Here is a 13,904-nt window from a genome sequence, read left to right as displayed (position 1 = left end):
CTATGGCAGGACGGAATGGGCAGCGCCGGTCTCCAGGAACCCATTCTCGCCATCTCTCCCTCCTCTCCCAGGACTGCACTGCTTCACCTGGGCCGAGAGGAGGGGGCCTGTGATCTCCAGGTTCCCTTTTCCAGCTCAAAATTCTGTAACTGTGAGAAGACATGTCCACATGGTGTTCACAGTCCTACCTCCTTGTCCTCCAAGAAAACAGTCATTGTCTTTTTGTGCTTGACGACCTTCCTGCCTTGCCTCCTTCCCGCCCTCCTTTCTTCCTTACCTCCTTCTCTCCCCTGATTACTGCCCATTTCCCATTTCCTTGGCAGCCTCTGCCCAAAGTCACTGCTCTCCCCGTGGGAAAATCAGAGGGATGAATACATCGTGCCTCTCTCGCCAATGAACTGATTAATTAACCAGCCACACCATTGTGCGCCTGTCACGTGCCAGGGCTGTTAAAGACACTGTGGGGTGGGGGGGGGGGTGGGAACAGCAACGCCCACCAAATTCCGACCCTGCTCTGTGCCTGCTAGGATGTCAGTTATTTGTCAAAAGTTAAGTCTCACCCAACTGTGTAAGGACCTTAGCCCCATTTTACAGATGAGAAACTCACATGAGGGAGGATTAATCACTTGGCCAAGTTCCCTTGGCCTGTAAACACCGCAGCTGGAATCTACCCCACACTAAAGGCGTGGTCTCCCAAGTCAGCTTAGGGAGGCGAGCATCTGCAGAAAGATTTTGATCTGAGGGAGCCCCAGGTTGAGCGTCAGCTGAGTCCAATCCATCTCGCAGGAATCTGAGCACAGGAGAGTTTCAGTTCCGCTGAGAATTCAGGGGGAGGGGCCTTGTGGGGGCGCAGGAGCGGAGCGGAAGTAGCCTGAAGTTGGGGTGGGTGGGGCACAGTATCTCCGGGAGCAGGCATCCAGCAAGAGGGAGCTCCCGACCTGCCGCCCAGAGGGCCCCCCCCCAGCTGCGTTCGGGGCCCGGGGTCCTCCCCGGAGCAGGGCCGTGAGGGCTGTGCGAGCACGACGGGGAGCCGCTGGGCAGCCGCTTCCTGGAGGCCTCCAGAAACGCCGCGGGACGACGCAGGGGCAAAGCCTGGTTTAACTCCTGCTCCTGGGACGTGGTGGGGCGAGCGGAGGGAGCGCGGAGGCGAAAGTGGCTCTGGGAGGCGCTTCCCACCGCCCTCCTCCAGGTGTGACTGCGGGGCACCCGCGGTAACCCCCAGAGACGCCTCTTTAGGGCGGCCATCCCGCGTGGGTCCCCTTGGACCAGGAGCAGTGAGGACGGAGGGACGGCCGTCTTGCTGGAAAGCTCTTAGGGAGGGACAGAGCAGGAGCTGTTGCGCCCTTGACCAGCCCCTGCGTGGATAGAAGAGCTGTGTCTGCAGGGGCCGTGGCCTCAGTGCCCCAGGCAATGCCCGGTGCCAGGGGCCCCAGAGCCGCCCGCTGGGAGGAGCCCGGGGTGGTAGCGGGGCTAGGCGGCAACCTGGGAACTGAAAGACGTGAGGACGAGGTCCAGCCATTCCTCGAGGTAAGTGAAATGATGACCTGGTGCCGGGGCTGCTTTCCCCTCTCTCCTGTGGACCCTGCGGGCTGGGGAGTGTGCGGGGGCCTCAGCCGGGCACAGGGCTGGCACAGAGGGGCCCTCGCACACTTGGCCACGCGTTGACTGCATTATTTCAGGGTCATCCAGGCCGTCATCCCCTGCCTCCAGGTACGGATTTGCCTGAGCTGGCAAGAGGACCAATCCTCCGAGCACAGTCAAGACCCAGACGCCACCTCCCTGCTGGGGCCGGCGGTGCACATGGGCTCCTCACTGGAGAGGCCACAGCTGGGGGTGGGGCCCCCATTTTACTCTAGAGCAGGGTTTTCCTAATGTGGTAAAATAAGATGTAAAGTTTACATCTTGATACAGTGTACACGCATGCGCAGACACGTTAAAACGAGTTTTACGCACTATTACCCTCACTGTGATTGATACTCTAACAGTTTGTATTGTGTCCATTCATTTTTATTAATGCTGGTCCAGACGCACTGAGTTGATTTTATGATCTACTAATGAGTTAAAACCCACAGTGAGAAAAGCACCTTTCTAGGGCAAAGCGGAGGGAGAAAGAAAGAGGAGCAGAAAGGAAATGGAAGGGACACGGGAAAGGAAGAACAGAGAAAGAAGACAGGACAGAATGAAGAAGGGGGTGTGTGAGAGGTGGTGGGAGGTCACACAGCTGCCTGCCATGATGTCCTTTTGAGGCCATCTGCTCTTACACAACGTCCCACTCTGTGTGTGCCCTCAGCGCTTCATTGGACCCTGGGCTGCTTGGTGGCAGGGACAAAATCTTTTCACTTCTGAAAACCTCACAGCTCCTAGCAGAGGAATTCTTTAGAATCAGGCAAAACCTGAGAGAACGTCTCTTAGTCAAATCTTCTCATTTTCCAGGGGAGGAAGCTGACCTGGAAGGGTCAGCCAGCCAGTCAGTGATTATTCACTCCAGTCAGGCCCTGGGCACAGTCAGGATTTGCTCCTGGTGGGTCACAAGCATCAGTTTTTCATCCAAAGTGAAGATAACAGTATTTACTTTAGAGGTTTAGTGGGAGGATTAACATTATGTATATCCATCAAGAATGGTGCCTGACACATCATAGAAGCTTAATAAATAGCACCTGCTATTATTGTTAGTAGTAACAGGAGTGAAAAACAGTCTCGGAACAGCATTGGCCACTTCAGGTATGCTGCTGTCACTAAATCTGGGGGGGCAGTTTGGCTGCCAACGTCTTCATCCCAGACAAAATAGAAATCCTCATAGACACCTAAGGAAATGACTTTAGAAATAAAAACAGGAAATTTGTGCATACGTACACCAGCAAAAAACTAATTCAAACACACGGGCCTTAACAAATATTCATCTTGGTTACACCAACATTTTATGTTAGTGTACATGTTTTACGTGAATGGAGCTATTTTATTTCCCCACTGATTTCACCGAGTATTTTGGGGAGGACATAAACCTCAGAGGCTCTGGGCTACTCCCAGTCTGTGTGCCAAAATCAATGCAGAGTGCTTTGCAGAAATGGGTCTGATAAATGGGAACGGTGGCCAGAAAAATTCACGATGATAAGAATTTGAGAGCATTCTCTTCCTTCCACAGACAATAGTTGAAACTCACACTTTGTAAATATAAACATTTGGGGGAACTCAGTTTTAATTCTTAATGTTTAGAACACTGGGTTGTTGTTTTGCTTTTAAAAAGTTGAATCTATTAATAAGTGAACTCAGAAGAGAGTTTAAGTTACACTATTCAGAAAACACTTTTTTATTCTTCCACTTCTTACCTGTATAATATGGGGCAAGTTCCTTCACCTCTCTGTTCCTCTCTTACCTAATTTCCAAAATAGGAATTAAATATGGGACCTATCAGTATTTCATGGGGTTAATGTAGTGATAAGGGAAATACCTATAAAGATTTCAGCATGCCTCTGGCAGACTGTAAGCCTTTAAAAAATGCTAACTATTATGTTTTATAGTTAAAAAAAGAAGAAAGAAAATACTTTTTTGGTAAATTACGGATGTTGACAACAAAAATCTAAGAGCAATTATTTTGTTTGAAATTTCTCTTTTCCCTTCCTGTCCTCTAGATGGCAGAACGAAACCACTCTGGATCCTGCTGGTTGGGAGGCAGCTCTTCCTGCACAGATTTTAAATGGTTAAACTATGTTTTGGTTCCTTCCAGATTTTTCTTTCGTCTAATGGAAAAGAAAGGTAAGCATTGTATATGCAAAATTTAGGACCGTTTCTAGCATATCAACAGAGTCATTTTGACTAGGGGGCTGGAGTTGCCTTAAAGAAGCCTGGGACCTTGCTTCCTTGCCTTTGGAGAAATATTGGACAGTACCATTGTGATAATGTGAAGGTAAGTACTACCTGAGCCAGGTGCTGTGCTAAGAGCTCCATCTACCTGAATCTTCATAGGGAGACTACGAGGTGTCACCCCCATTTTGTAAAATTAAAGATTAAGAATTTAAGGCACATTGAGATTAGTTAACTTGACCAAAGGAACAGAGCTGGCTTGAGCACTTGCACTTAACCCTGTGCTACTGCCACCTAAGTGACTGCTGCCTGGTGGGTGTTAAATCACAGGGCTAATTTCTGCCTAATCTGCCCTAATAGTAACCTAGATCTCAGGAAAGAAGGAGTCGCAGGATTAGTGTAGGTTACTAGGCTAGATTAGGACCTTTTGCAGAGTTTTGCTCTGCAAACCAGAGTTTAAGCTTGTGCATTTAGACCAGTATATCTCTGAAGTGTGTATTTCCTTTTCAAACCAGTCTAGAACCAAGAGGAATCAGAGTTACTAATAATCACTGAGAGGGCATTGGTATCGTTCTTATAAACATCGAAAATTCCTTGCAGTAAGCTAAGAAAATCAGTAATCAACATGAACTCTTAAAATATGATACTTCTTTTAAAGATAAAAATAGTATTTACCCAAGCCAGCAATTTTTTGCATGCTTCATACAGAAGCTGATTTCAGGCTGAAAGAAAAAAAAAATCGGCACTCAAATTGAAGCCAGTTTTGGGGTTTTTTTTTAACATCTTTATTGGAGTATAATTGCTTTACAATGGTGTGTTAGTTTCTGCTTTATAACAAAGTGAATCAACTATACATATACATATATCCCCATATCCCCTCCCTCTTGCATCTCCCTCTCACCCCCTCTATCCCACCCCTCTAGGTGGTCACAAAGCACTGAGCTGATCTCCCTGTGCTATGCGGTGAAGCCAGTTTTCATTTATTTTACACACACACACACACACACACACACACACACGGGTAAGCAAGTATTAAAGGAACAAGGCCACCACACACACAAAACATTATAACCACATACTTAAATGTATATGAATGCATGCATTTGATCTTTTCTTCCTCTCATACATTCAGAAGACATTTCTACAGTCCTGGCTCACTTGGTCCTGGCATCCTCTCCCACTTCTCAGCCCATCCTGCTGTGTTCCCTGCATGCCTTGATTCTCGGCCCATCCAAGTTGTGATAGTTAGCTCTGTTAATAATGAATAAATAATAGCAGAGCTCCCACCATTCTCCATTCTTCCCTATGTGGACCAAAAGAGAATATAGATGAGCCCAAACTGTATAAGTTGGTGGGGCAAACTTACACATCCCTGGGTCAGTGATCACATTCTCTGTTCAGGTGTTGTCCATCTCAGCCTGATGCTCGAGGCTTACTTCCTTTTCTCTCAACCTCATCTCCTTCCACTCTACCCATGAACCTCTCAAGCCAGGCTCCAAGTCGTCACTGAACATGCTCCCTTGGCGGCAGCTCGGCGATTTCAAAGATTCGTGGGTCCACCTTTATTACCCATGTGACGGCACGAGTTGCCCAGGTGCTAGGATGGGCCTGCGGCCTGGAGCACGATGCCTTGTACCACAAAGGGGCTTTGCCTTGTACCACACACCGTGCTGCCCCTGCGAAGCCGCCTGCTGCCAGAGCCCCTGCCCGGTGAGCCTGATTTCCCAGTGTCCCTAGGCCTCCCTGTCACACGGGCTCAGGCCACACAGGAGGAGGTTGTCCCAAACCACAGGGCCAGCCGCCCTCCTTGACTTGCGCCGCCGCGTCCCACGCGTCGGGTTTCGCTCTTCTCTTCCCAGCCCAGAGCCTCTCTGACTTCGTAACTCCCTCTGGGCACAGGCCCCTTCTGCCTGGCTGTCTCCAGAGGCCCTGTCTCCACACCCTCAGCGGCTCCCAGGGCCCGTCCTGTCGCCTTAGAGGCCCTCGTCGCTGGGGGCCCGGAGGCCTTGCCCAGAGGGCACGGAGTTATCGTGCCCAGCAGTCCCGGTGGTTGAAGGTGGGGTCGGGCGGTGTAGGAATGAACTGGGGTGATGATGCGTAGGTGTCAGAGCCGTGTGAGTGCTGGGCAGGGGTGAGGTCCTGATGTTCCTGATCTGGCAGCCTCTGAAACCTCCCTCCCCTGTTGCCTGATGCCCCTGAGTCTGTGTTCGGCCCTGGAGTCTCATCTCTCGGGGACCAGCCCAAGGCCCCACTCCTGCTCACTCACCCACAGGGCGCAGAGGCCCCTCTGAATTCCTAGAGCCCTTGCTGTGGGCATCACTCGCAGTGACATTTCATCAGACCCTGCTTGGTGAGCCAGGCTCAGGAGACCTGGTCCTGCTGCAGGAAGGCTGTGTGAAATTGACCCTCAGTTGGCCTGCCTGTGAAAGGAAGGGGCTGGGACCACACCTCTGGGGCTGTCCTCCAATTCTGAGGTTTTATGTGTGTAGACGTTTTCCTTCTTATCTGAACTTTATGCTCTTCGTTCCCACCACAACCTAGAGCACAGTTCCAGGCTCACAGGGACCCTATAAATGTGTTTCTAAATTGGCGACTGAATAACGGGTTTGTCCTACTAATATGGTGATTTTTCAATTTGACACTCCTAAGTTTATATTTTCTTTCCCCATCTCATAACAACTGGATTGTTTTCTGGGAGAAATTTAGCTAAGATACTGAATTGTAGTCAAAGGCCACTGACTAAACCCTCCATATTCCACAAATGCAGATTCCCAGGCACCCAATCTAGAGATTCTGTTTCAGTAGGTTGGGTGGGGTCTGGAAATCCACAGTAGTGACAAGCGCAAGTAATTCTGAAGCTATGGTCCTGAGAAACATTACTCTAGGGAGAAAGGATCTCTAGGACAATCTAAAGAGTAGAAATTTGTTTCTGTGATGTTTTCTTTCTTTATGAGGAACAGGGTTGTAGGTCTCCTTGAGAGCTGGTGCTTGAGGGGAGAGGAGTGCGCGTTGGTTTCTGTAAACGGCAGGCTGGCCTTTAAGCAGTGCAGAAGCTAGAACAGCCCATGCTGTTGGACGCATGCATAGCCTCCATCTCTGCCACCGTGTCCTCTCTGTTCATGAAATTATTGTGCCAACACTAGGGTGGCCAAGGGCAGAGGCTGGCTCAGGACCCTTGGAAGTCACTCTGTTTGGTTGATGAGTGCCTCTCCCATGGGAGATGCTCCCTGCTGGGTGTTAGCATATATTACATAGATGTTCACATTCCAAGCCCACTGCTTTGGTCCGCATGCCACACACCTCTTCCCCAGACACCTTCATCCCCAGTCTTCCCGTCTTTCTCCTTTCAAGTCTCTGGCCAACCAGCCAGCATGACCACTGCCCATGAGTCTCTGGGCATCCTTGCCCCAGGCGTCTTCTCTTTCTTCACCAGGTGGATGACCAGATGTACTGCCTGTAGCTGTCGTTAGGAGGAAACTCTCTCCTGCAGGCCAAAGGAGCCACCCCAAGTGAGGCTGCAGAGCAGCTGTGGTCCATTTTTGTCTTGCACCCACATACCAACTGACCCGTCCATGAACCAAGCTTAGCTTTTCCTTCTCTGTCAGCTTGTCTTCAGAACCCTTCACGCAGTCTGAGGCAGGCAGATTCTAGAGCGGCCCCCGGGACCCCTGCCTCCTGGTGTTCACTCTCTTAGGTAATCCCCTCCTCTTCAGTGTGGGAAAGTTCTCGGACTTGCTTCTCATCAGTGGAATATGGCAAAGGTGATGGGATGAGCATGAGAATGTGTACATGATACAGGACATAAGATGGTAAGGCCCATCTCACAAGGGCACTCCCCGTGACTTGTTTGCTTTGAAGGAGCAAGTGACTGTGTTATGAGCTGCCATATGGAAAGGAACCGGGAACCAGGAGCTGAAGGGGGCATCTCTCCAACAGCCAACAAGAAACTAAACCCCTCATTGTGGCCATGGGCAAGGAACTGGATTCTGACTATAAGCACGTGAAGCTGGGAGTGAATAGCTCCCCAGCTGATCCTCAGATAATATCACAGCCCCAGTCAATGTCTCAATTGCAGCTTTGTGAGAACCTGAAGAAGAGGAGACGACTAAGTCATGCCCGAGTCCTGACCCACAAAAACTGGGAAGTAGTAAGTATGTACTAATGTAAGCTGCTAAGTTTATAAAGTTGCTATGCAGCAATAGAAAACCAATACACAATCAAACATGAGCTGAGAGAGAGGCACTGGTACAAAGTGTAGGTGACATGGGAGCCTGGGCCACCTGCTCATGCAGCTAGCTTGTATTCTCTGGTCCTATGCATGGCTGTTCCCAGACCTCCACCTCCACCTTATGATGGAATGCTGCAGACTCCTCCCGGGCCTTAAAGCTTGGTGAATGTGACAGAACCCAGCTCCTGATGGCAAATCTGGACACTCGGTCCCTTCATGTCCCATGGTTAGGTGCATAATCTCTACCAGGGTCTATTAGCAGAGGAGCATCTCTTTTCTGAATGATTCTCCGCAGCAGATGGCATAGATTTGCGTCAGGACCCCAGGGCCTTATGCTGTGATTCTGCTCTCCTCCACGTGGCATCTTTTCTCACCCCAGATAACTCTAATCCCATAGAGTCTACCTGGTTGTGTAGCCCACTGGTTGTATTCCCCAGGAGCAGGGATGCTTGCACCTCAGCCTAGATCTGCTACACAACCCGTTCCTGTTGGCAGTTTTCCTTGTCACTAAGGAAATAAGTGAGAGCAGTATTTCTAAATATGGAACATGCTGCCTCCAGAATCCAGAAGGCCTGCCAGGCATCGTGCTTTCTTCTTAGTTGTGTGAGGTATGAGATAATGATTTGTCCTAATGCAGTGGAGATGGGAGGATATGTTCCAGCTCCCCCCAAACCACTGGATCTCTAAAAACTTCACTGAAGTAGTGACCCCTGAATCTTCATCTAGTCTTTATTCTGCCCTCCGGAATGCACGTGTCTTATCCAGTCTTCCAATGCATTTGTCACTTCTTACTCATTTGACCATTTAATATAGTAAACAATGTGATCTTCTGCAGAGTGTCCAGATGGCCCAGGTCCTTAAGACTATATTAGGGCAAAGGGCAGATTTAGCTTCCAGGCAACACTGTGAGTTGATACTGTGTCCTGTCCTATGAGGATGTGAACTGCTTCGGTCCTCTGATAAGGATGGAAAATAATACATTTATCAGACTGATGGCCATATGCTATATATTTAAGGCCATTTTAACCTGATCTAGCAAAGATACCATATCTAGCTCACAGCTGTAATTGGGAGACTACTACTTGGTTGACTTTATGGTAACCCACTGCTATCCTCCAGGATATATCTAGTTTTTATAGCGGCCATACTGATGAATAGAAAAGGTGTGTGATGAGAACCACCACTCCTGCCGACTCTGGTGTTTAAGTGGGAGTGGGGTGGCACTTATATTAGCCATATACTTCATATGGTATTGTTTTTGATTTACCATCTTGGTAAAGGGGATTTCAAAGGCTTCTACTTGGTTTTCGCTACTAGCCCGTACTGCACAGGACAAGGAACCAATGTGGTTATTGCCAGTACCTAAGTATGGCTAGTCCAGTTATTCCTTTGAGAACCAAGGAAATGATCAGTGAGTGAGTCCGTGGAGCCAGTGACCTACCATGAGCCAGACCTGAGTCCAAACTCCATTTACTACCTGACCCCTTATCCACCCATTCCAACAAGCGAGTTATGAGGATGCTTTGGGTCCCTGCATTCCTCAACTCACACCTTGTATCCAACTGTCCTTGAAAGGATTTTGTATCCTTCTTCCCCCCCCCCCCCCAGTGTATAGTCTCATGAATAAATGGCTTTGGGCAAGGACTGAAGAAATCTCTACTCAGGTTGCTGAAATTCGGCCTCCGTACGCAAGTGGTGTATCAAATCTCGGAGACAGAGTTTTGGGTGAAGTAGAAAGAAATAGCTTTATTGCTTTGCCAGGCAAAGGGGGCCACAATGGACTAATGCCCTCAGAACTGTGTGTCCCACCCTGGAGGGGATAGTGAGGAGTCTCATAGTGTTCAAGAAGCAGGGCGTGATCAGCTCGTGGACATTCTGCTGATTGGTTGGAGGTGAAGTATTTGGGAGTCAACGTCAACGTCTCTCCAACCGGTCTGGGGTCTACATGCTTGTGGGCAGCATACAGTTAACTTCTTCCACCTGATAGGGGTTTCAGTATCTGCAAAACAGCTCAAAGGACATGGCTCAGAATATTATCTATAGTGCTTAAGGAAGAACTAAAGGTCCTTGACTTTGTTTAATGGCTAAAGTATTATTATTTTGTCTTGCTTGACTGTTTTCCTTCCTTTCCTTTGCATTTCCTCACTTCTCTGATTAAATTTATTCTTTAACTAAAGTTTTTCTGCAGGCAAAATGCAGGCGGAGGACACGAGTGGGGGTCTATTCTGGGAAGGCCTCATACGGTCCCGCTCAGTTACATGCATGCCATGATTCATAAGGACCTATTTTCTCCATCAGTCAGTGGAATTTGGGTCAGAGAACTGGCTCAGGTCTGGAAACTTAGAAAGTGATCATGACTTTTTATTATCGTGGCTGCATTCAGCCTCCTTGCTTTGGTTGTATAGACTGAGCAATAGTCTCATTTGCTGCCCATCTGTCATGTCCCTTGGGATGTGGTGCTGTATCAACCACCTCCCGAGCTCTCTGTGAGTCAGACCTCCGTGACTGCCTCTGACCTCGCCACTCATGATGACAATTGCACCTATCTTGTTTTTGAGAGTTAAGCATTGCCATCTGGCCTCTGTTATTTTGGAAGTCTGTTGTCTCCATTGCTATCAGAAAATCCTGCTCTGTCCCAGCATCTGCTACCAGCAGCCTTGGCCTACAGAGGACAGCCCACCACTGAGCTGGAGGCCTCCTCATCAGCACGATCCTTATCGCTTTGGACAAGAACACTGTATCCCAAGAACTGAGCTGGCTAGTGGTTTTTTGGCCTTACGTAGTATATCCTACTTCTGTGAGTCTTTTGACTTCTTCCGCCAGTGTTTACCACTGTAGTTCTGGCATTTCTACCTATTTAGTGTGGGCTATTTCTTTTTCCAAGCTTCCAAGGGCCCACCAAATACTATTACCTGGGGCCTTTGCCAAGCTATTAAATCCTGTGTTGTAGGTTTATCCCCCTTTTCCAACTGTGTATTCTGTTCCTCTTCATCCAGCGCAGTCCCATATATGCTCTCCTGCTTTGCCAGTTCACGCTGCAGTCCTGCAGCTCTTCCATATAGTCCTCTTCTACCTTGAGCCATCACAGCATTTCGCCAGGTGGGCTACCTTGTGACTTAATCTTGGCTATCATTCTGGTGGTTGCGAGTGGAAAGTGGAATAGATGGTGGAATAGATGGGGAATAGATGGGGTAAGGGCAGACGTGTACAAGGCGGAAGCCTCTACGTCATCAAGCATATACATACATCCCCAAGAGCCTAGCATCAGCCTCTAACAGGGAAGAAGGAGCTACTTCTGTAGATCAAAAACATTCAGGGAAATAGGGAAATTTAAGATTTTCAAATACATCAACCCAGGTGACTTCATTTCAGGTATCAGCATCCCATTTTTCTCCCAGTCAGGGCCTTGACCTTAGTGTGGCAGACTTGGTGAGGCTGAGAATTTAAACTTCTCTGGAACTCTGATACTCCTAAAATTTAGTTTTTTGGTCCAGCCCCAGATTTTTTTGCCCTCTGGCTGCAGGATATGTGAATCATTTTATAAGCTGTCAAATAGATCCTCTGGCTTTCACACTTGGGCTGAAATTGGCAATTAATCACTGTCAGTCTTTCATTTAATAAATTAACGAGCCCCGCCTCCCCCAGTGGCCATCCAACTCCAAAGTTCTTATAATTGCTTTTCCCTAAAACATCTGGGATTTTGCATCTGTTAGTACATTCCCTTCCACTGGCATCCCATTTTGCCATACCATTCCAGGGGCTATCAGTCCCCACTGTCACCGGAGATGGGGTTCTCATTACCAGAAGGCTGGTAGGTGATCCAACTTCAAAATTTCGTCTTAGAATCTTTTTCTAGGCCTACTTTTTGTAGCAACCATATGGGTTGAATTCCTTAGGAAAACAGATTCTGAGATTTTGAGATTCGCATGTAGGTTTTTAATTAAGTGGTACTCTAGAGACCAACACCTGAGAGGGGTCAGGGAAGCAGGACTGGGCAGAGGTTGTACTGTGATGCAAGTGCACAGAGATCTGGGACAATCCATGAGTTGTGCCACATAAGGCGAAATGGCTTAGCCTTTATAACTCTCCTAGATTTGTCCTTGGAGGTGGACTGCCCCAAGGAGGAAGAGTGACTTTGGGCAAAGTGGCTGTGTTTGGCTGAGGACAGTTGCTAGAGAGGACTCAGCTGGGAGCTGTCAGCTGTTGACACTCAAAGCAGCTATGGGAGTGAGTGTCTCAGTCCTGAAAGGTGGCACACCATAGCATCCACTACACCTGCTTTTCCTGATTTTAAAAATGACACGGCCATCCACTGTCTAATTCTTCCCACTCCTGACAGCAATCTTAATTTCCATCCAAGTCTTTTCCTTTTCTAATGGACCCATAAATCATAATCCAGGTACAGTACTGTCTTGGCAACATACTAAGTAGAGTTGTACTCAACTTTTGAAAGCCCTCTTTTAACACTGAAAAACGTCACAAATTTCCACATTATCGTACCATAATAGTAACTAAATGAATATCCATTAAAAAATAATAAAAGCTATTATAAATTTAGTAACTGGTGAGCACCCATGTATAATACAAAAAAACGTTATGTATTTATATAATGACATTTCTTGTTCTGGTGACAGAGACAGTACTTGGTGCACACATAAACTCACGAAATACCTGGATTAGGATGCTACTATAGTTGTATTCAAGAATGGAACGGCCAGCTGAATGGAACGGCAGGTGGAGGCCGAAATGCAGCCCAACCTCTAATCACCAAGACTTTCACCCCATCATAGGGCTGACTGTACTGAAGGAACGTGGGACTTTTTCTAAACCAGTTGCCCTAACAGGCTACCATTCAGGTCTCTTTTTTTCTACTTAGGATAAAGGCACCTCTATGCCAGCCTTGGACCCGCCTCGTGACGAAGTACAAGCCTCCACTCCAGAGCCAGACAGTCCTAGATGTGGATTCTGGCTTTGCTGCTTACTTGCTGTTAACCTTATCCATCTAAGGCTGAGTCTCCTTTGTAAAATGGGATTATATCTCCCTCTGTGTGGTTGTGGTGTTCAGGTAGCAAATGAATGCCACCTACCTTCACAGATCTTTGTTTTTATCAACCTTATTTAGGTATAATTTACATAAAATGTACAAACATTAAATGTACGTTGTGATGAGTTTTGACAATGTAAACCAGTGACCAGATAGGTAAACTGTGTGCTTTTTATACTGTCCAGAGATTGTACCAGGCCCTGCCTGTGGGAGTTACAAAGTAAAACAAAGCACCCTTAATCTGGTTAACCCCTGGATTAGGTTAGGCCTGGGATGTATATATTCAGAGCCCCTACTTCCTCTGCATAACAAGTCACACTGTCACTCTCCTGAGGGCAAGACCTTCCAGCTTGTTTTCTGCCGTATCCCCAGCACCTCGCAGTGTAGGTATGGGCACTCCATAAGCATTTGTTGAAAGACAAATGAACATGTAAAGTTAACAGTGAGTGTCATGATGAGTATGTGCCAAATAAAAGTCATTCATCCGGAGAAGACCCAGATCAACCCTGTGGGTTAGGGTAATTAGTAAAGGTCTGCAGCGAAGGCAGCATTTCAAAAGGCTCAGATTTCAATAACATTTAGGAAAACTCCAGAGTTAAGACAAGCAGTGGGTAAAGATTAAAAGGGTGGCCTCAAACACTTGCCTAGAGCACACATTGCATGTACCCTGGTGGCGTTAACATTATCAATCTTGTAACTTTTATTGAGCGTCTGCACCACCAAATTTCTGGGCAGGGCCCTGGGATTAGCTGACCATAGCTGCGCGGCAAGGCCCTCCCTCTCACCAACGGGCAGACACTAATAGAGATATAAGCCACATGCACCCAAAAG

The 13,904-nt window shown here is 47.8% G+C and overlaps 1 protein-coding gene across 3 annotated transcripts; it reads left to right on the top strand.

Moving 5' to 3' along the window:
• The first annotated feature begins 914 nt into the window (after positions 1–914).
• On the top strand, positions 915–13,501 carry LOC307186738 (uncharacterized protein). Of its 3 annotated transcripts, none has more exons than XM_079922210.1 (3): positions 915–1,527; positions 3,630–3,753; positions 12,906–13,501. In XM_079922210.1, exons 1-3 carry the CDS (start codon positions 1,411–1,413, stop codon positions 12,908–12,910), a joined length of 246 nt encoding a protein of 81 aa, XP_079778336.1. In that variant the 5' UTR covers positions 915–1,410; the 3' UTR covers positions 12,911–13,501. The 3 variants fall into 3 exon arrangements, with proteins under 3 accessions (XP_079778336.1, XP_079778334.1, XP_079778335.1); XM_079922208.1 differs by having other exon boundaries at positions 7,660–13,501; XM_079922209.1 differs by having other exon boundaries at positions 7,235–13,501.
• The last annotated feature ends 403 nt before the right edge of the window (positions 13,502–13,904 follow it).

This window comes from Stenella coeruleoalba (assembly GCF_951394435.1).
Source record: "Stenella coeruleoalba genome assembly, chromosome: 5".
In the NCBI taxonomy this organism is placed as follows: domain Eukaryota; kingdom Metazoa; phylum Chordata; class Mammalia; order Artiodactyla; family Delphinidae; genus Stenella; species Stenella coeruleoalba.
The sequence above is the reverse complement of the archived record's forward strand: the minus strand, read 5'-3'. Positions and strand labels throughout refer to the sequence as shown.

Coding starts and splice junctions, on each gene's coding strand:
- LOC307186738 (XM_079922208.1), top strand. CDS start 1,411: ATGCCCGGTGCCAGGGGCCCCAGAGCCGCCCGCTGGGAGGAGCCCGGG. Junction 1,528..3,629: donor AGGTCCAGCCATTCCTCGAG/GTAAGTGAAATG, acceptor CCTGTCCTCTAG/ATGGCAGAACGAAACCACTC. Junction 3,754..7,659: donor TCGTCTAATGGAAAAGAAAG/GTAAGCATTGTA, acceptor TTTGCTTTGAAG/GAGCAAGTGACTGTGTTATG.